The sequence below is a fragment of the Erythrolamprus reginae genome, chromosome 1, assembly GCF_031021105.1.
Source record: "Erythrolamprus reginae isolate rEryReg1 chromosome 1, rEryReg1.hap1, whole genome shotgun sequence".
In the NCBI taxonomy this organism is placed as follows: Eukaryota; Metazoa; Chordata; class Lepidosauria; order Squamata; family Dipsadidae; genus Erythrolamprus; species Erythrolamprus reginae.
Genome location: NC_091950.1, coordinates 9,129,660 through 9,157,657, shown reverse-complemented (window position 1 = coordinate 9,157,657; position 27,998 = coordinate 9,129,660). Strand labels below are relative to the sequence as shown.

Below are 27,998 nucleotides of genomic sequence, written 5' to 3'. Positions count from 1 at the left end.
GCTCTTGTGTTGTTGCGGTTGAAGCTGAAGTAGTCATTGACCGGTAGGACGCTGCAGCATATGATCTTGTGGGCAATACTCAAATCGTGTTTTAGGCGCCGTAGTTCTAAGCTTTCTAGGCCCAGGATTGAAAGTCTCAGGATATTCTGTTTCGAGTGGAGGAGTGAAGGGCTCTTCTGGTGAAGTATCTTTGGACATTTTCAAGGGTGTTGATGTCTGAGATGTGGTATGGGTTCCAGACAGATGAGCAGTAGTCTAGGATGGGTCTGCCAAAAGTTTTGTATATAGAGGGAAAACATCAACTTGTCTGCAACAGAATAGGGCCTCCTGCTTAAGCAGCGGGTTGGACTAGAAGACCTCTAGGGTCCCTGCCAACTCTATTATTTAAGTTGAAAAATTGCCCCAAAATAGAAGGAAGTTTAAACCATTCCATATTCTGAGGTAAAACTTATCCATTTCAGGTAGTCCTCGACTTAGGGCCACAATAAAGCCCCCAATTTTTGTTGCCAAGTGTGCTTTGCCCCATTTTGCGAATTTACGTGCCACCATTGCTAAGTGAATCAATGCAGTTGTTAAGTTAGTCGCATGGCTGTTAAGTGAATCCAGCTCCGCCATTGACATGGTTTGTCAGAAGGTCACTCAAGGGGATCACGTGACACACACACACATCCCAGGCCGGGACCCTGCGACCGTCATAAATACAAGTTCGGTTGCCAAGAGTCCGAATTTTGACCACGGGGATGCTGCGACAGCAGAAAGTGTGAAAAACAGTCGTAATTTCCTTTTTTCGGTGCCGTTGTACATTGGAACGGTCACTAAATGAACCACCTGTAAGTCAAGGACTACCTTGGATTGTCTGGCCTAGGCACTTGGTGAAGGATCTAACCAGTTGCAAATTCAAGCCCTTGTATCCACACACCCAAGTCCATCATGTTGACCAATCTTCATCTGCCAACTTGGTGCAGGTGCAGGAATACAAAGAGAAAATAAGACCTTGACCATATAGAAGGAATTTGTTATAGCTACATGCAGACATCCGTCATAGAATGACCCCTCCCAAATTCCCACAGTTAAGAATACATTTTAAAACAACATGAAGCGTGGCTGGCCAAAGACCCCAACCAAAATGGCTTTGGCCTGACATGCAGACTCCCCTGAGGAAAGACCTCAACTAAAATTTATTTATTTATTTAATCGAATTTATAAGCCACCCTTCTCCAGGGGACTCAGAGCAGTGACCAAAATGACTTTGGCCTGACACCTGATCGATTAAGGAGGATAACTTTACAGTAGCCGCAGTTGCACGATATATACATAGTCCTCAACTTATAACAGTTCATTTAGTGACTGTTCAAAAGTCAAAGATCGCCAGGATTTAGCTCGAGAGGGAGTCAATGAATGAATGAATTTGGATGATGGGATGGCGCAACGGTGTGAATAATGTCCATTTTTTTTCTGTGTCGTCGTAACTTTGGGTGACCTCTAAACGGACGGTTGAAAGTCCACCTCTGCATCAGTAGTACCTGGGATGCCGTCTTAGCCACTCCGCTGCAATTTTGGCTGATTCAGAAATGGAGTTGGAAAACAGGGGCTCTTTGCGATTGCCTGTCACTCCTGACTTGGGAAAAAGAAATGTGTGCATGCACACAATGCCCCAGACCTGTCTCGGCTTTACTTATCGGGCAGTTTTAATGTTGCTGACTGGCCTCCTTTCGCAGTGACTCGTACCCGCCCTGCCTGCCAAAGAGCAAGTACAGAAATTACAGTCTGTCTACAGCAGAGTTTGGGAACTATGGTCCTTTATTGCTTATGGACTTCAACTCCCAGAATTCTTGAGCCCTTAGCATGTTTCCTGGCTCAGGAATTCTGGGAGTTGAAGTCTACAAATCATAAAAGCCCTGATCTGCAGCATTCCATATTTAGGTCCTACAGAGTTGGCCTTCTCCGGGCCCCGTCGACTAAACAATGTCGTTTGGCGGGTCCCAGGGGAAGAACCTTCTCTGTGGCGGCCCCGACCCTCTGGAACCAGCTCCCCCCTGAGATTAGAACTGCCCCCATCCTCCTTGCCTTCCGCAAACTCCTTAAAACTCACCTCTGCCATCAGGCATGGGGGAACTGATATAACTTCCCCAGGCCTATACTGTTTATGTATGGTATGTTGTGTGCATGTTTTTTAAATTATGGGTTTTTAGCTTTCTAATTATTGAATTTGTATTATATATTGTTTTCTGTTGCTGTTGTGAGCCACCCCGAGTCTGCGGAGAGGAGCGGCATACTTACTTACTTACTTACTTACTTATTATTTAGGTCCTACAGAGTTGGCCTTCTCCGGGCCCCGTCGACTAAACAATGTCGTTTGGCGGGTCCCAGGGGAAGAACCTTCTCTGTGGCGGCCCCGACCCTCTGGAACCAGCTCCCCCCTGAGATTAGAACTGCCCCCATCCTCCTTGCCTTCCGCAAACTCCTTAAAACTCACCTCTGCCATCAGGCATGGGGGAACTGATATAACTTCCCCAGGCCTATACTGTTTATGTATGGTATGTTGTGTGCATGTTTTTTAAATTATGGGTTTTTAGCTTTCTAATTATTGAATTTGTATTATATATTGTTTTCTGTTGCTGTTGTGAGCCACCCCGAGTCTGCGGAGAGGAGCGGCATACTTACTTACTTACTTACTTACTTACTTACTTACTTACTTACTTACTAAATCAACCAATCAATCAATCAATCAATCAATCAATCAATCTGTGTTTCACCTGCCACAATGTTTATTATTCGTTGTATAGGTAATCCTCAACTTAACAACCACAATTAAGCCCAAAATTGATGTTGCTAAGCGAGACAGTTAAGTCAGTTTTGCTCCATTTTACAACCTTTCTTGCCATCGTTGTTAAGTGAAACACTGAATTCCTTAAGTGAGTAACCCACCTGTTGAGCATTCTGGCTTCCTAATTGATTTTGCTTATCAGAAGGGATCATGTGACCCCCAGGACCCTGCAACCATCATGAGTACGTAGATACATATTAACAAGAGTTGGAAGGGACCTTGTGGGTCATCTAGTCCAACCCGCACCCCCCCCAGGCCATTTACCAAGTGAACTGGTACAAATAAATCTATTAAAAGAAAAATCTTGGGGGTTTGGGTTACTCTAAATGGCGTAGTAATATTTACTGTATTTTTTGGCATACAAGTATAAGACGAATCTTAGTTTTGTGGGAGGAAAACAGGGAAAAGAATCTACTTACCAGATATTCGTCTGGCTAGCATCCTTAGCCATCACATTATTTTATCGCCTGGTTAGGGATTTTTTTAAAAAACTTTATTTGGAGAGTAACAATGAAAGAGCTTGCAAGCCAGTAAGAGCTGGGAACATCATTAGCACCTGGAAAGAAACAGTCTGAGCAAATAGAGCAATGAAAAAAACAACCCTGCAAAGACTTAGGGCTTGGAAAACATTCTTCAGAGAGAGTAACAATGAAAGAGCTTGCAAGCTGATAAGAGCTGGGAACGTGGTTAGCACCTGGTTAGGGCTGGAAAGAAACATTTGGAGCAAATAGAGAAACATAGAAACAGAAGACTGACGGCAGAAAAAGACCTCATGGTCCATCTAGTCTGCCCTTATACTATTTCCTGTGTTTTATCTTAGGATGGATATATGTTTATCCCAGGCATGTTTAAATTCAGTTACTGTGGATTTACCAACCACGCCTGCTGGAAGTTTGTTCCAAGGATCTACTACTCTTTCAGTGAAATAATATTTTCTCACGTTGCTTTTTATCTTTCCCCCAACTAGAGAATGAAAAAAAACAACCCTACAAAGACAGGGTTAGGAAAACATTATTAGAAACACAGAAACATAGAAGTCTGACGGCAGAAAAAGGCCTCATGGTCCATCTAGTCTGCCTTTATACTACTTTCTGTATTTTATCTTAGGATGGATATATGTTTATCCCAGGCATGTTTAAATTCAGTTACTGTGGATTTATTTACCACATCTGCTGGAAGTTTGTTCCAAGGATCTACTACTCTTTCAATAAAATAATATTTTCTCATGTTGCTTTTGATCTTTCCCCCAGCTAACTTCAGATTGTGTCCCCTTGTTCTTGTGTTCACTTTCCTATTAAAAACACTTCCCTCCTGGACCTTATTTAACCTTTTAACATATTTAAATGTTTCGATCATGTCCCCCCTTTCCCTTCTGTCCTCCAGACTCTACAGATTGAGTTCATGAAGTCTTTCCTGATACGTTTTATGCTTAAGACCTTCCACCATTCTATTCACAGAGAGTAACAATGAAAGTGCTTGCAAGCCTGTAAGAGCTGGGAACATTATTAGCAACTGGTTAGGGCTGGAAATAAACTTACTCAGAGCAAGTTAGAGCAATGAAAAAAAAGCCTCTGCAAAGACTTAGGGCTTGGAAAACATTCTTTGCAGAGAGAAACAATGAAAGAGCCTGCAAGGTAAGAGCTGGGAAGATCGTTATCAGCTAGTTAGGGCTAAAAAAAAGCTACATTCAGAGTATAAGACCCACCCAAATTATCAGCCTCTTTCAGGGAGGAAAAAGGTGCATCTTGTACTCCGAAAAATACGGTATCTAAATTGCATGCCAAAGGGCCCATTTCCCCCACTCCCGTCTTGTGACCCCTTGCCGTTTAATTCTTGCACCACGCGCCGATGGTTTCCTCTCCTCCTCCCCCTCTTCCCCCATCACAAGATGCCACCCAACTCCAGTTGTAACTGACAGATGTCGGATTGCATGCCAGGGTGGTGGGCCTTCCAAACTCTGGTGCCCACCGCCTGGGCTTGCAAAATTCAGTAAATGGTTGTTTGTATCTCAGCCTCCCAACTTGGCGTGTAAAAAGATGAAAGGAAAGACAGCCACCCCTGTTGTTGTTGTTGTTTAACCAACACCTCCCCCTTGCAGAAGAAGATGGGCATTGAACAATCTTTGTGAAAATCGGAAGGGAAATAAAAGATGTTCTCCTTTGAAATCTTAAGATTCAGGCTGGACATTTATATAGAACATTGTTTCCCAACCTTGGCAACTTGAAGATATTTGGACTTCAACTCCCAGAATTCCCCAGCCAGCATTTGCTGGCTGGGGAATTCTGGGAGTTGAAGTCCAGATATCTTCAAGTTGCCAAGGTTGGGAAACATTTATATAGAATACCAGAGTTGGAAGAGACCATCCCGGAAATGAATGGAAATGAATGTTTAAATATCAAGGGTTTGGGAATTGTTTTTACTTTGTTTTATATTGTTGGCCGCCCTGAGTCCGCAAGGAGTTGGGTGGCTTATAAATCTCAATAATAAAATAATGGATGGATGGATGGACGGACACAGACAGACAGACAGACAGACAGACAGACAGACAGACAGACAGACAGACAGATAGATAGATAGATTCTAGTCCAGGGGTAACCAACTGGTGGTCTGTGGACCACGGGTGGTCTGCGAGAAAATTTTGGTGGTCCGCAGAAAAATTATTTGCATTTTTTTAAAAAAAATAAGTTTATTGAACATTTTTTAAGTTAAAAACAAACTTTTATAGTTTCCTTCTTTACAACATTTTTGCATTGCTAAAACATTTTATGTTTTACAGTTATTTCCTCTTCAATTTCTTTTTCTCTTCATTTCTATTATATATGTATATTTCACAGTTCTGTTTATATACGTCATACAACAGTATACGTTGTATACTGCTTATCTTCTATTTCCCTTATAAATGTTTATGTCTGATATCATTTAGTAACTCCTTTGTCGTCTTTCTTACGTTATTCTCATAGCCTTTATCTCTCTTCTCTAATCACTCAAACCACTTGTTCCATAATTTGTAGTATTCTGTTTCCTCTTTTTCTTGTATTTGCATTTCTTATATTGCACTAAATTAGGGGTCCTCAAACTACGGCCCTGGGCTGGATCCATGCAAAATAGAATAGAATAGAATATTGGAGTGAAGAATAGAATAAATAGAATAAAGTAAAATAAAGTAAAATGAATAATAGAGTAAAGAATGCAATGGAATGGAATAGAATTATTGGAGTGAAGAATAGAAGAAATGAAAGTGAATAAATAGAATAGAATAGAATAGAATAAAGAATGGAATGGAATAGAATAGAATATTGGAGTGAAGAATAGAATAAATAGAATAGAATAAATAGAATAGAATAGAATAAAGAATGGAATGGAATAGAATATTAGAGTGAAGAATAGAATAAATGGAATAGAATAAATAGAATTAGAATAGAATAGAATATAGGAATGGAATGGAGTATAGTCTGGAGGACAGAAGGAAAAGGGGGGACCTGATCGAAACATTTAAATATGTTAAAGGGTTAAATATGGTTCAGGAGGGAAGTGTTTTTAATAGGAAAGTGAACCCAAGAACAAGGGAACACAATCTGAAGTTAGTTGGGGGAAAGATCAAAAGCAACATGAGAAAATATTATTTTACTGAAAGAGTAGTAGATCCTTGAAGCAAACTTCCAGCAGACTTGATTGGTAAATCCACAGTAACTGAATTTAAACATGCCTGGGATAAACATAGATCCATCCTAAGATAAAATACAGGAAATAGTATAAGGGCAGACTAGATGGACCATGAGGTATTTTTCTGCTGTCAGTCTTCTATGTTTCGATGTTTCTAAGTCCTCGGGGCTGTCATCAAAGCAGTTTCACTTTAGTAACATATAAACAAGAACATTGAGGACTAGTGGTGTGAGATGTTGAACCTGATTGCTTACAATGTCATTATTACGGGAGGGGCTCATTTTTTAAGCAGCTGACCGGTTGGTTGGTGGGTGGGCTGCGTAGTGGTTTCCGCAGCATCCTTGGGTGGATTGTAGCCCATAAACTGTGGTTTGGCTTAATCGGGGTTTGTCGATCTACATTAGCAATGCGTGGTGGGGAGAGGCCGTCTTTCCTGTTGGGAAACTTGCTTGCCCTTTTAATATACCAGGGTGGTGTTTATCCACACAACAATGACACAGGTGTGGTTTGTGTACTAAATGCGAGGAAGAAACAATGTCAAACTTCGCTGCCGAACAATCCACGCTTGAAAAGTTGGGTTTCATCTCGGTGACCCCCAGAATTAAAGACAGGGAGTTCTGGACTTAGAACGGTTCATTTAGTGGCCATTCAAAGTTACGATAGCGCTGAGAAAAATGACTTGTGTCCCTTTTTTTCCACTTTAAAAACGGTTGCAGCACCCAGGAGTAGGTTCTAATTTATCTCATGGCGCGTTCAATTCCCTCTGCGCTGCGTGGCTGTGCCTCATGGGTGGGCATGCGCAGTGCCACAAATTCCGACAAAAAACATTAAAAACTCAAAGACAAGATGCGGAAAACTCAGCTTCTGCGTATGTTCAGAAGAATTTTTTTTTAAAGATTCAAAAATGTTTTGTAAAAAATGGCACCCATGGCCCGGCACTGACCGGACCGATTCTGTGACATCATTGTGATGTTGCCAGTGGATCATTAGCAGTTTGGGTGAACCAGTCTGAACCTGGAGGAACCCACCTCTGCAGCATCCCCGTAGCTGGGTGATCAAAATTCGGACGTCGTTGTCTTTTGGGACCAGGCCTTCTCTGTGGTGACCCCCCAGTCTCTGGAAACGGCGCCCCCTAGAGATAAGGACAGCCCCATCTCTTGGAAGTTCTGAAAAGGCTTAAGGTCTCTGGTCTGGGAATGATGTGCTTATGGGGCCCTTCTGGTTTATTCTGGTTTTAATGTTTTGGTTCATCTTAATTTGTTGTAGTTTAACTCCGAAGAGGTTCTGTGCGTTTTCTTATTGTTTTGTATGTACAGGAGTGAGTAATTATAATGAAGTCAACACACTATATGGGTCCTTGGTGCTCTCAGAGCTTGTGACTTGTTTGGCAGACGTTTCATGACCCAACTATGTAACTTCATCAGTGCTAGAAGGGGGTGGGATGAGTAGAGAGGAGGAAGTGGAAAAATCCTTAATGCTCTCTAAACTGGGTTGTTTTCTTTCAGACGTTTCATAACCCAACTAGGTAACATCATCCGTGCTAGAAGGGGTTGGTGCTGGTAGAGCGAAGTCTTAATGCTCTTTGAGCTTGGCTGTTCCTCTGTGGACGTTTTGTTACATACTGTATTTTTTGGAGTATAATACTGTAATAATAATAATTTATTGGATTTGTATGCCGCCCCTCTCTGTAGACTCGCACCTTATAAAACGCACCTTAGTTTTTGGGGAGAAAAATAGGCAAAAGAATCTGCTTACCAGGTATTCATCTGGCTAGCATCCTTAGTCTGGTCAGCTTCAGTACATTATTTTATCCACTGGTTAGGGCTTTAAAAAAACTTTATTCGGAGAGAATAACTATGAAAGAGCTTGCAAGCCAATAAGAGCTAGGAATATTGTTAGAACCTGGTTAGCGGTGGAAAGAAAAATTCTGAGCAAGTAGAGCAATGGAAAAAAATTGCAAAGACAGGGCTTCGAAAACATTGTTCTTTGCAGAGAGTTAACAATGAAAGAGCTTGCAAGATGGTAAGAGCTGGGAATATTGTTAGCACCTGGTTAGGGCTGGAAAGAAATGTTTGGAGCAAGTAAAGCAATGAAAAAAAACCCGGGCTTGGAAAACATTATTGACAGAGAGTAACAGTGAAAGATCTTGCAAACAGGTAAGAGTTGGGAATACCATTAGGGCTGGAAAGAAACTTACTTGGGGCAAGTTAGAGTAATGAAAAAAAATTCTGCAAAGACTTAGGGCTTGAAAAACATTCTTCGCAGACAGTAACAATAAAAGAACCTGCAAAATAAGAGCTGGGGAGATCGTTAGCACCTAGTTAGGGCTTTTGAAAAAAAGCTACATTCAGAATATAAGATGCACCTGAATTTTCAGCCTCTTTTAGGGAGGAAAAGGGTGCATCTTATACTCCAAAAAATACGGTAAGTAACCTCAGAAATAGAAGGGGATGGGATTTGTGGGGTGGAGGAGTCCTTGGTGCTCTCTAAACGTGGTTGCTTTCTTGTAAACGTTTCATGACCCAACTGGGTAACATCATCAGTACTTGAAGGGGAGTGGGGAGATAATAGTTTGTGGCTGTACCAAATGGAGAGTTAGGGAAAGCGCTCGTTGCTGACCCCTGGTGTCTTGACTGACCACCTGCGTTTCTACCTCTGTCTTCGCAGCCCTTTGGTGCCAGCATGGAGGGCGGTGTGGATGGCCCCATTGGGATCCCCTTCCCCGACCACAGCAGCGACATCTTAAGCAGCCTGAACGAGCAGAGGAACAACGGGCTGCTATGCGACGTGGTGATCCTGGTGGACGGGCAGGAGTTCCCCACCCATCGCTCGGTCTTGGCGGCCTGCAGCCAGTACTTCAAGAAGCTCTTCACCTCAGGGCTGGTGGTCGACCAGCAGAACGTGTACGAGATTGACTTCGTGGATGCGGACGCCCTCTCTGCCTTGCTGGAATTCGCCTACACCGCCACTTTGACCGTCAGCACTTCGAACGTCGGCGAGATCCTCAATGCCGCCAAGCTGCTAGAGATCGAGGCGGTGAGGGACGTCTGCACGGATCTCCTGGACCGGAAGATTCTGGCCAAAACGGACCAGATGGATACAGTAGATCAAATTGATCAAAGGAACCATCTCCGAGCAAAAGAATACCTGGAATTTTTCCAGAGTAATCCCATCAATGGCCAACAGGGCAACTTTCAATGGACCAACCAAGACTTGAGAGACCTTCAGAGGCTCACCTTCCGTGGCCGAGAGGAGGACGAAGAGCCGGATTGCAACGGCATGGACTTCTACTCGCAGGCCGCCCTCAGTGACAGACCAAAGGCAAACGACTGTGATCCCGACGCCAAGTGGGACGAGGACGAGTTGACGGGCCAGGGACCTTTGTTCCCCGCTTCTCAAAACGGACAGTTCAGCGGGCGTAGCCTGCCGGTGTCCTTGGGGGAGGATGACTTACCAGCGGGTGTTCAGTTGGACCAGCAGGAGGTGGGAGATTCCCCGCCGTTTGCTTCCGGCGGACCTGAGCGAGAGGACGACCCCCGAGAAGTCGACGGCTTGGCCGCCAGCGCGCTCCTGCAGCAGATGATCAATTCGGTGGGGCGGCAACAGCTGGCCGACGAGGACCGCAAAGATGACGACGGAGTCATGGATTATTACTTGAATTATTTTAGCACTTCCCAGGAGGGCGGCGAATATCCGTCCTGGTCTCAGAAGGTGGAGAAGAAAATCCGCGCAAAAGCATTCCAGAAATGTCCCATCTGCGAGAAAGTGATCCAAGGAGCCGGCAAGCTCCCACGCCATATTCGAACCCACACCGGCGAGAAGCCATACGAGTGTAACATTTGCAAAGTCCGGTTTACAAGGTAAGCGGGAAACCACAGGGGGGAAAGAAGGTGGGGGTGGTAAATCAGCAACTTTGCGACCACAGAGGGACCCAAAACTTCTGTTGCTGATCATGACAGCCACGGCCAATTGAGCCACAGTTGTTGAATGAATCACTGCGGTTGTTAAGTGAATCTGGCTTGTTGGAAAGTGACAAAGGTCAGAAAAGGGGATCACTTGACCCCGGGACACTGCAACTTATGAATTTTGATCATGTGAATCAAGGGGATGTTAGAGCCACGGTGGTACAGTGGTTAGAGTGCAGTACTGCAGGCTACTTCTGCTGATCACCAACAATTGGGCAGATTGAATCTCAGTAGGCTCAAGATTGACTCAGCCTTTCATCCTTTCATGGTTGGTAAAATGAGGACCCAGATTGTTGGGGGCAAGAGGCTGACTCTCTGTAAACCGCTTAGAGAGGGCTGTAAAGCACTGTGAAACAGTCTATAAGTCTAAATGCTAGTGCTAACGCTACAACGGTCACCTAAAAAACGGGTTGTGAGTCTCTTTTTTTCAGTAACTTTCAACAGTCACTAAATGAACGGCTGCAAATCGAAGGCTACTTGTATTGAAACCAATCCCACAGACAATGTAACTAAAATTCCCAGAATATTATTATTATTATCATTATCGTTGTTGTTGTTATTATTATTATTATTATTATTATTATTATTATTAATTAGACTTGCATGCCGCCCCTCTCTGAGGACCCAGAGGACTCACAACATGCAATACAAAACAATCTGTAGACAAATCTAATAGTTAAAACGGTAAGCTAAACATCCCATTATGTTAAAAAACAGTCAGTCTACTCAATCACATCCACACATAACATTTAATGGTCAAAAAAGAAGGGGGCGTGGTCTAGCTGTCCAGGGGTCAGAATTGGACTGAGAGGTCAGTATTGGACTGAGATTGGTTGTACGTCCACCTTGTCTTTCTTTTTTAGTTTTTCAATTGTACTCTCATCATGGGAGAGGGGCAGCATACAAATCTAATTTATTATTATTATTATTATTATTATTATTATTAATAAATGGTGTCATTATACCACCAATAATGATGATGATGATAATAATAATAATAACAACAACAACAACAACAGAGTTTTGCAATCTGAGTATTACATTGGCAGTTCTGTGTTAGCAAAAACTTCAGAAGAGAAGGATTTAGGGGTAGTGATTTCTGACAGGCTCAAAATGGGTGAGCAGTGTGGTCGGGCAGTAGGAAAAGCAAGTAGGATGCTTGGCTGCATAGCTAGAGGTATAACAAGCAGGAAGAGGGAGATTGTGATCCCACTATATAGAGCGCTGGTGAGACCCCATTTGGAATCCTGTGTTGAGTTCTGGAGACCTCACCTACAAAAAGATATTGACAAAATTGAACGGGTCCAAAGACGGGCTACAAGAATGGTGGAAGGTCTTAAGCATAAAACGTATCAGGAAAGACTTCATGAACTCAATCTGTAGAGTCTGGAGGACAGAAGGGAAAGGGGGGACATGATCGAAACATTTAAATATGTTAAAGTGTTAAATAAGGTTCAGGAGGGAAGTGTTTTTAATAGGAAAGTGAACACAAGAACAAGGGGACACAATCTGAAGTTATTTGGGGGAAAGATCAAAAGCAACGTGAGAAAATATTATTTTACTGAAAGAGTAGTAGATGCTTGGAACAAACTTCCAGCAGACGTGGTTGGTAAATCCACAGTAACTGAATTTAAACATGCCTGGGATAAACATATATCCATCTTAAGATAAAATACAGGAAATAGTATAAGGGCAGACTAGATGGACCATGAGGTCTTTTTCTGCCGTCAGTCTTCTATGTTTCTATGTTTCTATATTTGTGTCTCCAAATTTCACAGTCTTTTTACAGAGGATTTTGGCCTTCTGAAACTGATGGCAGATAGAGCCCCAAATATATATCCGTGGGTCCAGGCTGCCTCCTTCTGGAGAGAATGTAACCTCTCTTTTTTTTAGTTTATAAAATTATAAAATAAGAAAATAGGGAGAGGGAAATTGTAAGAAAAAAAGAGAAAAAGAAAGAAAAGGCATTGACTTTTTGACTCCCTTTGGTGCCGTGGAGTAAAGTAACGGCATCAAACCTCAATTTTTTACTTTGACAAACAGTATAAAGTAGCCATTTCCATAACAACAAATCCATCTCATCGGTAAACCCCAACATCAAAGATTCATATTTCTATTCCCCCGCCGAGCAGAAAGTCCAGAAGCGGTTTCCAAGTAGGAACAAAAGTCATTGTGTTGTTTCCCCCACCCACCCACCTTGAGCCAAAGCCTAGAAGTGGTTTCCAAATAGAAACAAAAGTCATTGTGTTGTTTTCCCCCCACCCCACCTAGCACAAAGTCCAGAAGCGGTTTCCAAGTAGAAAACGCAAGTCATTCTGTTTTTTCCCCCCTTTAATCCTACGTAGCTCCGTAATCTCACACTACTAACCAGAGCATACAAAACTTTCGCCAGACCAATCCTTGAATACAGCTCATCTGTCTGGAACCCAGACTGCATTTCGGACATAAACGCTCTAGAAAATGTCCAGAGATACTGTACTAGAAGAGCCCTCCACTCCTCCACTCGCAACAGAATACCCTACGCAACTAGACTTACAATCCTAGGTTTAGAAAGCTTAGAACTACATCGCCTTAAGCACGACCTAAGCATAGCCCATAAAATCATCTTCTACAACGTCTTTCTTGCCAACGACTACTTCAGCTTCAACCACAACAATACACAAGCACACAATAGATATAAACTTAAAGTAAACCGCTCTAAACTCGACTGCAGGAAATACGACTTTAGTAACCAAGTAGTTGATGCATGGAACTCACTACCAAATTCTGTAGTATCATCACCTAACCCCCAAAACATTATCTTTAGACTATCCACTGTTGACCTCTCCTGATTCCTAAGAGGTCAGTAAGGGGCGTGTATAAGTGCACCAGGGTGCCTTCCGACCCCTGTCCTAATGTTTCTCTTTTATTAATATCATGTATATAAATATTATCATATATGTTTTTTTTCTGTTGGATCACCCAACATTAAATTAATTCTTAACAGAAATTAATTCTGTTGGATTATTATATATCTGTATATCACGAATATGTACTTGACAAAACAAGCAAAAACAAACAAACAAATAAATAAATCTCCATCCTCAATTGAGAACCCAAAGTCTCTACCACAGTGTTTCTCAACTTTTAAGGCTTCAACTCCCAGAATTCCCCAACCAGCTAGAATTCTGGGAGTTGAAGTCCAGGCCTTTCAAAGCTGCCAAGCTTTGAGAAATGCTGCCCAGAATATCTCCGGGACCGCCTCCTGCCGCATGAATCCCGGCGACCGGTTAGGTCCCACAGAGTTGGCCTTCTCCGGGTCCCGTCGACTAAGCAATGTCGTTTGGCGGGACCCAGGAGAAGAGCCTTCTCTGTGGCGGCCCCGACCCTCTGGAACCAGCTCCCCCCAGATATCAGAGTTGCCCCCACCCTCCTTGCCTTTCGCAAGCTCCTTAAAACCCACCTCTGTTGTCAGGCATGGGGGAATTGAAATTTTTTTCTCCCTTCCCCCTAGGCTTATAGAATTTATACATGGTACATTTGTTGGTATGATTGGTCTCTTAAATTGGGGTTTTTTAGATTACTTTTTAATATTAGATTTGTTACATTGTTTTTTATTGTTGTTAGCCGCCCCGAGTCTTCGGAGAGGGGCGGCATACAAATCTAAATAAACTAAACTAAACTAAACTAGAGACTCTGGATAGATAGATTGAGTCGAAGGTCCATTAAACACCCATCAGTTAAATCTCTAGCCGTCGCTGTTCGCACACAACACAAGCTGGACCAGTTTTCAATCCTGGGAAGGGTTGGGGCTCTTTTTCTTTTCTTTTTTGGGTGGCCGAGCAGGTTGAGCCAACCCGTCTCGCTCGGCGAGTCCCTCCTTGTGCAAATCCTAGAACCGAATTCATTCGGTCACCGCTTTGCTGCCTGTGGGTGAGTGATGGAGGATAAACATAGAAACATAGAAGATTGACAGCAGAAAAAGACCTCCTGGTCCATCTAGTCTGCCCTTATACTATTTCCTGTATTTTATCTTAGGATGGATATATGTTTATCCCAGGCATGTTTAAATTCAGTTACTGTGGCTCTACCAACCACGTCTGTTGGAAGTTTGTTCCAAGCATCTACTACTCTTTCAGTCCAATAATATTTTCTCACGTGGCTTCTGATCTTTCCCCCAACTAACCTCAGATTGTGCCCCCTTGTTCTTGGATTCACTTTCCTATTAAAAACACTTCCCTCCTGAACCTTATTTAACCCTTTAACATATTTAAATATTTCGATCATGTGCCCCCGTTCCCTTCGGTCCTCCAGACTACACAGATTGAGTGTATTAAGTCTGTTCCTGTTAGGTTTTATGCTTAAACTTTCCACCATTCTTGTAGCCCGTCTTTGGACCCGTTCAATTTTGTCAATATCTTTTTGTAGGTGAGGACTCCAGAACTGAACACAGTATTATTCCAAATGTGGTCTCACCAGAGCTGTATAGAGCGGGATCACAATCTCCCTCTTCCTGCTTGTTATACCTCTAGCTATGCAGCCAAGCATTCTACTCGCTTTCCCTACCACACTGTTCACTATTTTGAGACTGTCAGAAATCACTACTTCTAAATCCTTCTCTTCTGAAGAAGAAGAGGCACTACAGCCGATAAGGGAGGCTGTTTATTTTTCCTCCGTGGAGACTCTTGGGAGGGTGGTGTGTGTGGTTCATTTGTTTCTTTCCAGAAGGATCTTCTGGGCAAGAGGCCAGCCAGTTGCTCGTGACCTCGAAGTTAGAGGATGCAAATTGTTCTCCCATCCCCACCCCACCCGTTTAATGTTCTTAGAGCCGTTCTCCCGCTCCTGTGGACTCCCTGTGCATTAAAATTGTTCTTCCAAGCCCTCTGGTGCATTATGAAAAAATTGAGCTTCCAAGCAGGCTGATTGCGGTGCAGAAGGTTGCATTGCTCTCCCGTAAGCCTACCGTATTTTTTGGAGTATAAGACACACCTTAGTTTTTGGGGAGGAAAATAGGGAAAATCTTCTTACCAGGTATTTATCTGGCTAGCGTCCTTAGTCTGGTCAGCTTCAGCACATTATTTTATCCTCTGGTTAAGGGCTTAAAAAAAGTTTAATTCTGAGAGCGTAACAATGAAAGAGCTTGCAAGCCATCATGTTACCCCAGGACCTTGCAACCATCATGAGCACGTAGATACAGATTAACAAGAGTTGGAAGGGACCTTGTGGGTCATCTAGTCCAACTCACCCCCCACCCCCACCCCGCAGGCCATTTGCCAAGTGAACTGGTACAAATAAATCTATTAAAAGAAAAATCTTGGGGATTTGGGTTACTCTAAATGGCGTAGTAATACTTCCTGTATTTTTCGGTGTACAAGACGCACCGGAGTATAAGAAGAACCTTAGTTTTGTGGGAGGAAAATAGGGAAAAGAATCTGCTTACCAGTTATTCGTCTGGCTAGCATCCTTAGCCATCACATTATTTTATCCCCTGGTTAGGGATTTTTAAAAAAAACTTTATTTGGAGAGTAACAATGAAAGAGCTTGCAAGCCAGTAAGAGCTGGGAACATCATTTAGCACCTGGAAAGAAACAGTCTGAGCTAGTAGAGCAATGGGAAAAAAACCTGCAAAGACTTAGGGCTTGGAAAACATTCTTCAGAGAGAGTAACAATGAAAGAGCTTGCAAGCTGAGAAGAGCTGGGAATATCGTTAGAACCTGGTTAGGGCTGGGGGGGGAAAGCTACATTCAGAGTATAAGATGCACCCAAATTATCAGACTCTTTTAGGGAGGAAAAAGGTGTGTCTTATACACCAAAAAATATGGTATTTGCCCAATCGTATCCTGCATAAACAAGGATAGAATCAAGAAAGCAATAGAACTTAAGACTTATATACCGCTTCATAGTCCTTTTATAGCCTTCTCTAAGTGGTTTACAGAATCAGTTTCAAGTTTCAAGTTTTATTGGATTTATATGCCGCCCCTCTCTGAAAACTCGGGGCGGCTAACAGCAATCATAAAACAGTATACAATAAAAATCCAATACTAAAAGCGAATTAAAACCCCTTAATATACAAAACCAAACATATATACAAACATACCATGCATACAATTGTAAAGGCCTAGGGGGAGAAGGAATCTTAATTCCCCCATGCCTAGCGGCAGAGGTGGGTTTTAAGTAGCTTACGAAAGGCAAGGAGGGTGGGGGCAATTCTAATCTCTGGGGGGAGTTGGTTCCAGAGGGCCGGGGTCGCCACAGAGAAGGCTCTTCCCCTGGGTCCCGCCAAGTGGCATTGTTTAGTTGACGGGACCCGGAGAAGACCCACTCTGTGGAACCTAACTGGCCGCTGGGATTCGTGCGGCAGAAGGCGGTCCCGGAGGTAATCTGGTCCGGTGCCATGAAGGGCTTTATAGGTCATAACCAACCATCAGCCTCTTGCCCCAACAATCTGCGTCCTCAATTTACCCACCTGGGAAGGATGGAAGGCTGAGTCAACCTTGAGCCGGTGGTGAGATTTGAACTGCTGAACTAAAGCTAGCAGTTAGCTGAAGTAGCCTGCAGTGCTGCACTCTAATCACTGTGCCACGTGAAGGGTTAACGCCACTTTACAAGGCCTCGGTAAGGCCACGCTTGGCATATCTTGCATCCAGTTTTGGTCGCCAGGATGTAAATAAGATGTGGAGAGAAGAGCAACAAACTGGATTAGGGGACTGGAGGCTAAAACTGGGTGGCTTGATGGACTACAGATTGATAGAGTTGGAAGGGACCTTGTGGGTTATCTAGTCCAGTGTTTCCCAACTTTGGCAACTTGAAGATATCTGGACTTCAACTCCCAGAATTCTCCAGCCAGTGAATGCTGGCTGGGGAATTCTGGGAGTTGAAGTCCAGATACCTTCAGGTTGCCAAGGTTGGGAAACACTGATCTAGTCCACACACACCCTAGCACCCAAGCAGGAGTCCCGACACCATTTCTGACAAATGGCATTGCAATCTCTTCCTCAAACATAAAGAATCGTTGCTGCAATTCAGTATGTTTTGTTTGATGAAAAGAAGGGCCAGGGGAGACACGATAGCAGTGTTCTGATATTTGAGGGGCAGACCCAAAGAAGAGGGAGTCAAGCTATTCTCCAAAGGCACCTGCGGGCAGGACAAGAAGCAATGGATGGAAACTAAACAAGGAGAGAAGCAACGTAGAACTAAGGAGAAACTTCCTAATAATGAGAACAATTAATCAGTGGAACAACTTTCCTCCAGAAGTCTTCCTCTTTCTTTTCTTTTCTTTTCCTTCCTTCCTTCTTTCTTTCCTTCCTTCCTTCCTTCCTTCCCCTCTCTTTCCTTGATTTGTTCTGTCCTTCTTTCCTTCCTTTTCTTTCTCCTTCCCTCTTCATTCTACTTTCATCTTCTTTCCCCTCTTTCCTTCTTTCTCCTTCCTTGCCCTCTTCCCATCTTCCCAATTAGTCGGTGGAACAGCTTGCCTCCAGAAGTCTTCCTCTTTCTTTTCTTTTTCTTCCTTCCTTCCTTCCTTCCTTCTGTCCTTCCCCTCTCTTTCCTTCATTTGTTCCGTCCTTCTTTCCTTCCTTTTCTTTCTCCTTCCCTCTTTGTTCTACTTTCATCTTCTTTCCCCTCTTTCCTTCTTTCTCCTTCCTTGCTCTGTTCCCATCTTCCCAATTAGTCGGTGGAACAGCTTGCCTCCAGAAGTTGTGAATGGTCCAACACTGGAAATTTTTAAGATGAGATTGGACAACCCATTTGTCTGAAGTGGTGTAGGGTCTCCTGCCTTAGCAGGGGGGTAGGATTAGAAGACCTCCAAGGTCCCTTCCAACTCTGTTATTTTATTCTACCCCTCTTCTCTTCTATTCTGTTCTATTCCCTTCATTTTCTTCATCTTTCTTCTTTCCCTTTCTCCTTTCCTGCCAAAGGGGAAGAAACATTTCTCCTTTTGGTTTCTTTTGTTACCTCTCCAACAGGGAAAATGAAAATAGGTTTGCCTATTTGCTAATGACTCTAAAGTGTGCAATAGGGTTGATATTCCTGGAGGGGTCTGTAATATGGTAAATGATTTAGCTTTACTAGATAAATGGTCAAAGCAATGGAAACTGCAGTCTAATGTTTCCAAATGTAAAATAATGCACTTGGGGAAAAGGAATCCTCAATCTGAGTATTGCATTGGCAGTTCTGTGTTAGCAAAAACTTCAGAAGAGAAGGATTTAGGGGTAGTGATTTCTGACAGTCTCAAAATGGGTGAGCAGTGTGGTCGGACAGTAGGAAAAGCAAGTAGGGTGCTTAGCTGCATAGCTAGAGGTATAACAAGCAGGAAGAGGGAGATTGTGATCCCCTTATATAGCGCGCTGGTGAGACCACATTTGGAATACTGTACTGTGTTCAGTTCTGGAGACCTCACCTACAAAAAGATATTGACAAAATTGAACGGGTCCAAAGACGGGCTACAAGAATGGTGGAAGGTCTTAAGCATAAAACGTATCAGGAAAGACTTCATGAACTCTATCTGTATAGTCTGGAGGACAGAAGGGAAAGGGGGGACATGATCAAAACATTTAAATATGTCAAAGGCTTAAATAAGGTTCAGGAGGGAAGTGTTTTTAATAGGAAAGTGAACACAAGAACAAGGGGACACAATCTGAAGTTAGTTGGGGGAAAGATCAAAAGCAACGTGAGAAAATATTATTTCACTGAAAGAGAAGTAGATGCTTGGAACAAACTTCCAGCAGACGTGGTTGGTAAATCCACAGTAACTGAATTTAAACATGCCTGGGATAAACATATATCCATCCTAAGATAAAATACAGGAAATAATATAAGGGCAGACTAGATGGACCATGAGGTCTTTTTCTGCCGTCAGTCTTCTATGTTTCTATGTTTCTATGAAGCCCTCGGGGGGGGGGGGGGCTGGGTGCACTCACCACCTTCCTGGACCCTCATTTTCAGCCAGAACAGCCTCCTAAAGTCCTCTGCCAATGAAAATGGTGCTTCGGGGTTGCAGAAGGCTGTCGTGGCTGAAACAGCCTGGGAGGGTCGCATGCAGCCCTTGAGCTCGTTTTTTGCTAGCAGAGGCATCGCGGGCTGGCCTGTCGCTGTTTCCAAGGTGGCCCCGCGGCCCAGATCTAAGCACCTGTGGGCCGGATGCGGCCCGCGGGCCTTTAGTTTGACACCCCTGTTTTCAAGGATCGTTGCGGCCACTTGGATGTTTGTCCCATGTTCCTCAGCGTCACCTGAATTGGTGCTCCCAGTTCCTATAGTCTGGGATTTTTTCCCCCTCTGGAAATCCATTCCTACTTCCACACCATTCCCTTTTGGAAAGGAATCGAAAATAGGTCGGCAAGTGTTGTATTGCCTCTGTACAAATCGATGGTGAGACCACACTTGGAGTCCTGTGTACAGTTCTGGTCACCGCACCTCAAGAAGGATATAATGGAACTGGAAAAGGTGCAAAAAAGGGCAACAAGAATGATCAAGGAAATGGAGCCCCTCCCTTATGAAACCAGGTTGCAACGCCTTGGTCTCTTCAGCCTTGAAAGACAGCGTTGAAAGAATGACTTGATTGAAGTGTATAAAATAATGCATGGGATAGAAAAGGTGGATAGAGAAAAATTCTTTCCTCTATCACACCATACTAGGACGAGGGGGCCCTCCCTAAAGCTCATAGGTAAGAAAGTGAGGACAAATCAAGGAAAATATTTCTTCACCCAGAGGGTCCTTGGTTTATGGAATTCACTTCCAGAAGAGTTTGTGACAGCTGTCAGCCTGGGTAGCTTCAGTGCAGGATTAAATAGATTTATGGATGCCAAGTGTATCGGTGGTTATTGAAACAGATGTCCAAGTGCCACCTCTATGTTGGTTGAGGCAGGCGGGATTCCCTTGAGTCCCATTTGTTGGGGGTCAAGGGAAAGGGAGGGTTTTGCCTTCTCTTTCTGCTCAAGATGACCTATAAAGCCCTTCATGGCATCGGACCAGAATACATCCGGGTCCGCCTTCTGCCGCACAAATCCCAGCGACCGGTCAGGTCCCACAGAGTCGGTCTTCTTCAGGTCCTGTCAACTAAACAATGTCGTCTGGCGGGACCCAGGGGAAAAGCCTTCTCTGTGGCGGCCCCGACCCTCTGGAACCAGCTCCCTCCGGAGATCAGAATTGCCCCCACCCTCCTTGCCTTTTGTAAGCTCCTTAAAACCCACCTCTGTCGTCAGACTTGAGGGAACTGAACTACCCTTTTCCCTCTAGGCCTATATAATTTATGCATGGTATGTTTGTGTGTATGTTTGGTTTTAATAAGGGTTTTTAAAATTATTTTTAAAATTAGATTTGTTACATGCTGTTTATTACTGTTGTTAGCTGCCCCGAGTCTACGGAGAGGGGCGGCATACAAATCAATCAATCAATCAATCAATCAATCAATCAATCAATCAAATAAGAAAGAAAGAAAGAAAGAAAGAAAGAAAGAAAGAAAGAAAGAAAGAAAGAAAGAAAGAAAGATCCCCATGGACAATTGGTGGGCCACTATGTGACACAGAATGCTGGACTTGATGGGCTTTGCATGGTTCTTCTTATGTTCATATCTACCATTTTAAGGGGGTTCATCCCAAATTGTATAGCTAAAATTAAAGATTAGCTGAATTTTCTTCCTTTGGCAAAAAGACTTCCTGGTTTTTGGGGTGCGTGCATGAGGAGGAGGAGGAAGATAGAAGGCGCTTTGTCCCTACCCACAAACTCCAAAGCTGTGTATGTCTGGCTCTCCTCCAAACAGTTGTGCTGAGTTGCAGCTCAACCGACAAGATGCCGTCGTCTTTAACAACAAGATGACATTTCCATTCCTTCTCTTGGCTTTGGTTTACGATGCTTTTAGCTTGTACAGCCAGGGGAATACTCTGAGCTATCCAGAGTCCATTAAAAAGATTTTTCCGAGGCCCGGAACGACATAAGACGGTACACAAAAAAGGAACATCGAATTAGCTTCCTCTCTCTGGGACGCTAGAGAGCTGCCTGAAACCCTGGCTGTCTCCAAAACGATGCCGGCTTTTGCATTGCTGGACATTCATTGTGTCAAGCCAGTGCAGAAGTTGGTGATAAATTAAACGGCTTGCCACACTATCTATGGAAATATCTGAGGGACCTCCTTCTGCTGCACGAATCCCAGCGACCAGTTAGGTCCCACAGAGTGGGTCTTCTCCGGGTCCCGTCAACTAAACAATGCCGCTTGGCGGGACCCAGGAGAAGAGGCTTCTCTGTGGCGGCCCCGGCCCTCTGGAACCAACTCCCCCCAGAGATTAGAATTGCCCCCACCCTCCTTGCCTTTCGTAAGCTCCTTAAAACCCACCTCTGCTGTCAGGCATAGGGGAACCGAGATATTCTTTCCCCCTAGGCCTCTACAATTTATGCATGGTAGGTTTGTATGTATGTTTGGTTTTATAATAAGGGTTTTTTAGTTGTTTAGTATTGGATTGTTACATGCTGTTTTTATCATGGTTGTTAGCCGCCCTGAGTCCACGGAGAGGGGCGGCATACAAATCCAATAAATAAATAAATAAATAAAAATGCACACGGTGTGAAAATCTGGCTAAATAACACGGCATAGCGCCGGGCTGGGTGGACAGGCTCAGCCACAGGTCACTACTACGGGTTCACCCGAAATGTCTGAACACCACCTGTGTCAACGGCGCTCCACATTTCCATTTCTAAGCAAGGCGGTTGATAAGTCCGTTTTTTTGACCCACCTTTCTTGTCTCCGTTATTAAGCGAATCGCTGCAGTTATTGAGTTAGTCCCCCGCTAGTTCAGTGAATCCCCTGTGGATTTTTGCTTGTCGGGGAAAACCGGGTCACATGACCCCAGGACACTACAACTGTCGTAAATACGATCTGCTGGCTGGGGGTCTTAAATTTTGATCATGTTGATCGTGGAGATGCCATAACAGGCGTAAGTGCGAAAAAGGGTGGTAAGTGACTTTTCTCAGTACATTCGTGAATTTGGACGGTCCCTAAATGAACCGTTGTAAGCCAAGGACTGCCTGTGGTTGAAAAACTCATGGAGGAATCCGCAAGACAATCTGGGTTTTGTTTTCCCAGCTTCCGTGTAAACGGCATTTGACTCCGATTCAACTGAGTTTGCCCAATAAAGTTATTTTTTTATAATGCTTAGTTAATTTTTGTCCACTTAAGGATCCTTCCGGTCTATTTTGGCTGGCACTCGGCAGCTCAGTTTAATATTACAAGGACTAAGTGTTGCAACCTCTTAAGATAACTGAGCAGAACTTCTTTTAAAAAAAAACAAAATTAGCCTATTTTAGAGGCTGGGAGAGGTGGGAAATTAGTGCCTTTCCAATATGGATGTCTTTCTCAAGCATGGACTACAACTCCCAGAGTTCCCCAGTTAGTATGGAACTTGAAAGTGCATATCTTGCAATACGTGGATATATAACCCAGGCGGGGGTTGTTACTTACTGCCGTTACCGGTGCGAAACGTGTGCAGCTTTGGGTCTCTGGCGTGCACGCACCCGTGTCCCAGCGATATTTTGCTTCTGCGCATGCTCAGGAAGCGAAATCTTGCGAGAGGATACACGTCCGCATGAGATTTTGGCAAATTTTTTGCTTCTGGGCATGCGCAGAGGCAAAAAAACTGCCGAAATCTCACGCTCACGCACGTCCCTCCATGATAATTTTGCCCCCTGCGCATGCGCAGCTCCATTTTTGCTACTGGTGCAGAGTGTGGCGCATATGGGTAGCAACCCGATATTGGATATACTGTACTCATATTTTCTTCAGGGTACAAATATATATGTAGTTTCTAGAACCGCTAAGTTTATAGTCAGGGCTGTTCACATGAGAATACGTTTTATAGAACATATCGGGGTGGCATGCAAAGGAGATGAACTCACTTAAGAATATTTTATATCAGTATCTTAGATTTGTTTAATATAATCCTTTGCACGAGTTATATTCTCATGTTTTACTACTCAATTTTAGCATATTATACTGCATTTTAACTTATTATTTATTCAAATTCCCTCTATTTTAGCCAATTTTATTGTATTTTAACCAGTCACAGTTTTATGACGACTGATGTGGTCCTTTTTCTCGCTTTGATATGGTCGATTGACTAATCAAATAAAGTTGATATTGATATTGATATACTCAAGAAGGAATTGAAAAAAATTACCAAACCCCCCCCAAAATTCAAAAAAATAGATGGTGCCGCCCAACGGACCGGCACCAGAGCGGTTGCACGCAAATTGCGCAATCTGGCAACCGCTTCTGCTACGGAGCTGCCTACTGTACCGGTAGGAACTCACCACTTGGTGGGCGTGACAGTGATGGCCATTCCTAAGGATTTGGGCAGTTGAAAGCTGTTCAGTGTGCATTATCGGATATATCCAGGGAGCAGTTTTCAAGTTCCAGAATTCCCCAGCCAGCATGAGAATTCTGGGAGTTGAAAGTCTCATTCCAGTAGGCGGACTTCGACTCCCAGAATTCCCCAGCCAGAATTCCTAAGAAAGTTGTTCTCTGTGTATGTGGACTTCAACTCCCAGAATTCCCAAGCCAGCATGACCACTCCTGAGAATTCAGCTGAATTCTAATGAAAAAAAAAGAAAATACACGGGGAATATGTATTTGGGCTGGTTGGGGAATTCTGGGTGTCGAAGTCCACCCACTGTCAACTCTGATATTGGCCTATGTGTGGCCATTTTCTAGCTTCATCATTGCCATATAGGAGCTGAGGGTTAGGTAGGGGCAGCGGCAGGTTGCGTTTACCTACAAACCGGTGCGCTGCGCACGCATCTTCTTCATTCAGGTACACCTACGTGCACGTCCCTTGCGCAATTTTGCTTCCGCACATACACAGGAAGCAAAAACTCACCAAAATCTCATGATGGGATGCTTACACACATGCGATTTGGGTGGTTTTTACCTTCCACGCATGCTCGGAAGAAAAGAATTACCAAAATCTTACATGCGCAAACATCCCCTCACAAGATTTTGCTTCTGCGCATGCGTGGGAAGCAAAAAAACGCAAAAAATTCAAGGAAAAAGATAGTGCTGTCCAACAGACCGGCACCAGAGCGGTCCCGCACAAATTGTACAATCTGGCGGCCACTCCCTGTACGGAGCCGCCTACCACACCAGTAGGAACCCACCACTGGGTGGGCGGTGGGGGAATAGAGATCGAAAAGTATTGTAGTCAAAACAAAATACTTTCTCTTGGGAACCAAGGTCATTCCCACAGATGGTCGGATAGAGGCAGAGTGCCACTACCAAGCAACCTGAGAACAGGACGGTTGGACTGTGTGACTGACTGCTTGGAGAAGGGAAAAAAGCTTTTTAACTTGGTGGAAAACCAAAGGAGTATTTAGAGTCAGTTTTCACCAGCCTGTGCTATATTTAATTAAATTTAATTTATCTGAGCAATCCCGTAGGACCCAGGGCAGCTTACAACAATAAATTATATTTCCAATAAATCAGTTATTTGAATCTGCCTCCCTCGGACTCCTATTTCTCATGGGAGTACAGTGATCCCTCGATTTTCGCGGGTTCAAACTTCGCGAAACAGCTATACCACGGTTTTTTAAAAAATATTAATTAAAAAATACTCCGCGGTTTTTTTCTATACCATGGTTTTTCCCACCCGATGACATCATACGTCATCACCAAGAGTCAGTTCTCTCTCTCTTTCTCTTTTGTCATTCTCTGCTTCAATCATTTTCTCATTTCTCTTTTTTTCTCCCCTTTTTTCCATCATGTCTCTCTCTCTCTCTACCTTCCACTCTCCCCCCTCTTGCTCTCTCTCTCTCTCTCTTTCTCACTCTCTCTCTCCCTCTGTGAGAACGCCTGCCCCGCCTCTCCTGCAGCTCCCTCGCTGCTAGCTGGGACGAAAGCGCTCTCAGCTAAGGGACTATGAGAGGGGCGGGGCGGGCATTCTCAAAGCGCTCAGAGCGGCTAGTGGCCGAATGAGGAGGATAAGACAGACTCAAGCTCAACCCGGATAAGACGGAGTGGCTGTGGGTTTTGCCTCCCAAGGACAATCCCATCTGTCCGTCCATTACCCTGGGGGGGGGGAATTACTGACCCCCTCAGAGAGGGTCCGCAACTTGGGCGTCCTCCTCGATCCACAGCTCACATTAGAGAACCATCTTTCAGCTGTGGCGAGGGGGGCGTTTGCCCAGGTTCGCCTGGTGCACCAGTTGCGGCCCTACCTGGACCGGGACTCATTGCTCACAGTCACTCATGCCCTCATCACCTCGAGGTTCGACTACTGTAATGCTCTCTACATGGGGCTACCTTTGAAAAGTGTTCGGAAACTTCAGATCGTGCAGAATGCAGCTGCGAGAGCAGTCATGGGCTTACCCAGGTATGCCCATGTTTCACCATCACTCCGCAGCCTGCATTGGCTGCCGATCAGTTTCCGGTCATAATTCAAAGTGTTGGTTATGACCTTTAAAGCCCTTCATGGCACTGGACCAGAATATCTCCGAGACCGCCTTCTGCCGCACGAATCCCAGCGACCGATTAGGTCCCACAGAGTGGGCCTCCTCCGGGTCCCGTCAACTAAACAATGCCGGTTGGCGGGCCCCAGGGGGAGAGCCTTCTCTGTGGCGGCACCGACTCTCTGGAACCAACTCCCCCCGGAGATCAGAACTGCCCCTACTCTTCATGCCTTCCGTAAACTCCTCAAAACCCACCTTTGCCGTCAGGCATGGGGAAACTAAACATCTTCCCCTGGGCACGTTGAATTTATATATGGTATGCTTGTGTGTGTGTATGTTAGTATAGGGGTTTTTCTTAAATTTATAATATTTTAATTAATTGGATTAATGTATTGGATTGTCTTTTCACTTGTTGTGAGCCGCCCCGAGTTTTCGGAGAGGGGCGGCATACAAATCCAAATAATAAATAAATAAATAAATAAGAAGCCGTAGCCGCCAGCGCTGCTGCAGGAGGACCCATGTCCCAAGAAAGCTGGTGAGAGGGGCGGATCGGGCGGGCGGGGGTAGCGGCGAAGGGACCGGAGGTGCTGGGGAAGGCGGGGGAGGCCAACATTCAAAACAATCTTTGCTGGCCTCTGCACTTTCGTCGCTCCCCACCCCCAACTTCAAGCCCGGCTCCTTGCGCAGCCTTGGAAAAGGGTGCATAGGGGTAGTTTTTGGCTGTCCATAGCCAAAAATGGTGTTTTTACTTCCACATCTCTACTTCGCGGAAATTCGACTTTCGCGGGCAGTCTGGGAACGCAACCCCCGCGAAAATCGAGGGATCACTGTATTGCTTTGAAACTCTGACCTTCAAGTGGCCGAGTTTGAAAAAAAAACCATGGCTTCGATCTCTGCAGATACCTAGCTTGAGCCAAGACGAGAAAAAGAGCGAGCTCAATCAGTGAGCCAATTCACCCTGACTCTTCCCCCCCCCTTTTTTTCCCCTTGCAGGCAAGACAAGCTGAAGGTCCACATGAGAAAACACACCGGGGAGAAGCCCTACTTGTGCCAGCAATGTGGGGCCGCCTTCGCCCACAACTACGACCTGAAAAATCACATGCGCGTTCACACGGGCCTCCGCCCTTACCAGTGCGAGAGCTGCTTCAAGACTTTCGTCCGATCCGACCATTTGCATCGGCACCTTAAAAAAGATGGCTGCAACGGCATCCCTTCCCGCCGGGGGCGCAAACCCCGGGTGAGAGAAGCGGCCATCGCCCCGGCCCCAAGTTCGAATCCCGACGACAGCAGCCTGGCGGGGGGCGAGGAGGCCGAGGAGACGCAAGGGCCCGCCGTGCCCCAGGACGAGTTAGAACAGCACTTTGAAGATAATTTGAACGCCCACGCGGCGTCGGGAAGTTTGAATGTAGCTGGGGAGATTGTCTGAGGGGGATTTAAAAAGAAAAAAAAATATGAGGACTTTCCTAAACCAAAAAGAAAAAGAAAAAAATTACAGTGTCACAAAATCTAGTTATAACTTTCCTCCGGTTCCTCTTGAGAGAGAGAAAAATATATATATATGGTTTCTTCACCTTTTTTTTTTTTTTGGACAAAAACGAAACAAAAACTAAAATCAGAATAGCCTTATAGGTGTATAATGTATCTCTGTTTGTGATCTTCCCACTCAGTTATGAACTCTTGTTAGCCGCGGATGAATTTTAAAACCCGGTCCCTGCCTTGAAAAGGAGACCATCCGGTGATCAAGGTTTCGAGCCGGGGAAGTCGGGGGGGGGGGGGTTTGAGGTGTTTAAGGGGGCAGAGCGAGTAGAGGTCTGCAAAACGTGAAATGAAGCTTCCAGAATTTGTCTTAGTTTTTTAAGTTTTAAAACTATATATATATATACATACATATATATTATAATGGCCTTATTTTTAGATATTTTAGAAGCCACTGTTCCAAAGGGACTCAATGGAAGAAGTCAGTAAAATGGCTGACTTAAAAAAGGAAGCTTTAGGGGGGGAAGTATATATATATATATATCTCCGTTTCTTCAAAAAAAAAAACCCTCTCCCTCTTGTCCTCTTCTAAAATTCTAATTTTTTTTCCCTACAAAGCTGAAGAATTTTCATTTTTAATCAAATCATAGTTCTCAAAGGCT

The 27,998-nt window shown here is 44.3% G+C and overlaps 1 protein-coding gene across 1 annotated transcript in view; it reads left to right on the top strand.

Annotated features, from left to right (window-relative positions):
- ZBTB7A (zinc finger and BTB domain containing 7A) overlaps positions 1–27,466 on the top strand; it is an 88,477-nt gene extending 61,011 nt beyond the window's left edge. Inside the window, exons 2-3 of the mRNA XM_070744032.1 lie at positions 9,158–10,350; positions 26,854–27,466. Coding sequence (XP_070600133.1) covers positions 9,173–10,350; positions 26,854–27,286 — 1,611 coding nt within the window. The 5' untranslated portion in view covers positions 9,158–9,172 and the 3' untranslated portion in view covers positions 27,287–27,466. The remainder of the gene's footprint in view (positions 1–9,157; positions 10,351–26,853) is intronic.
- Positions 27,467–27,998: the final 532 nt, after the last annotated feature.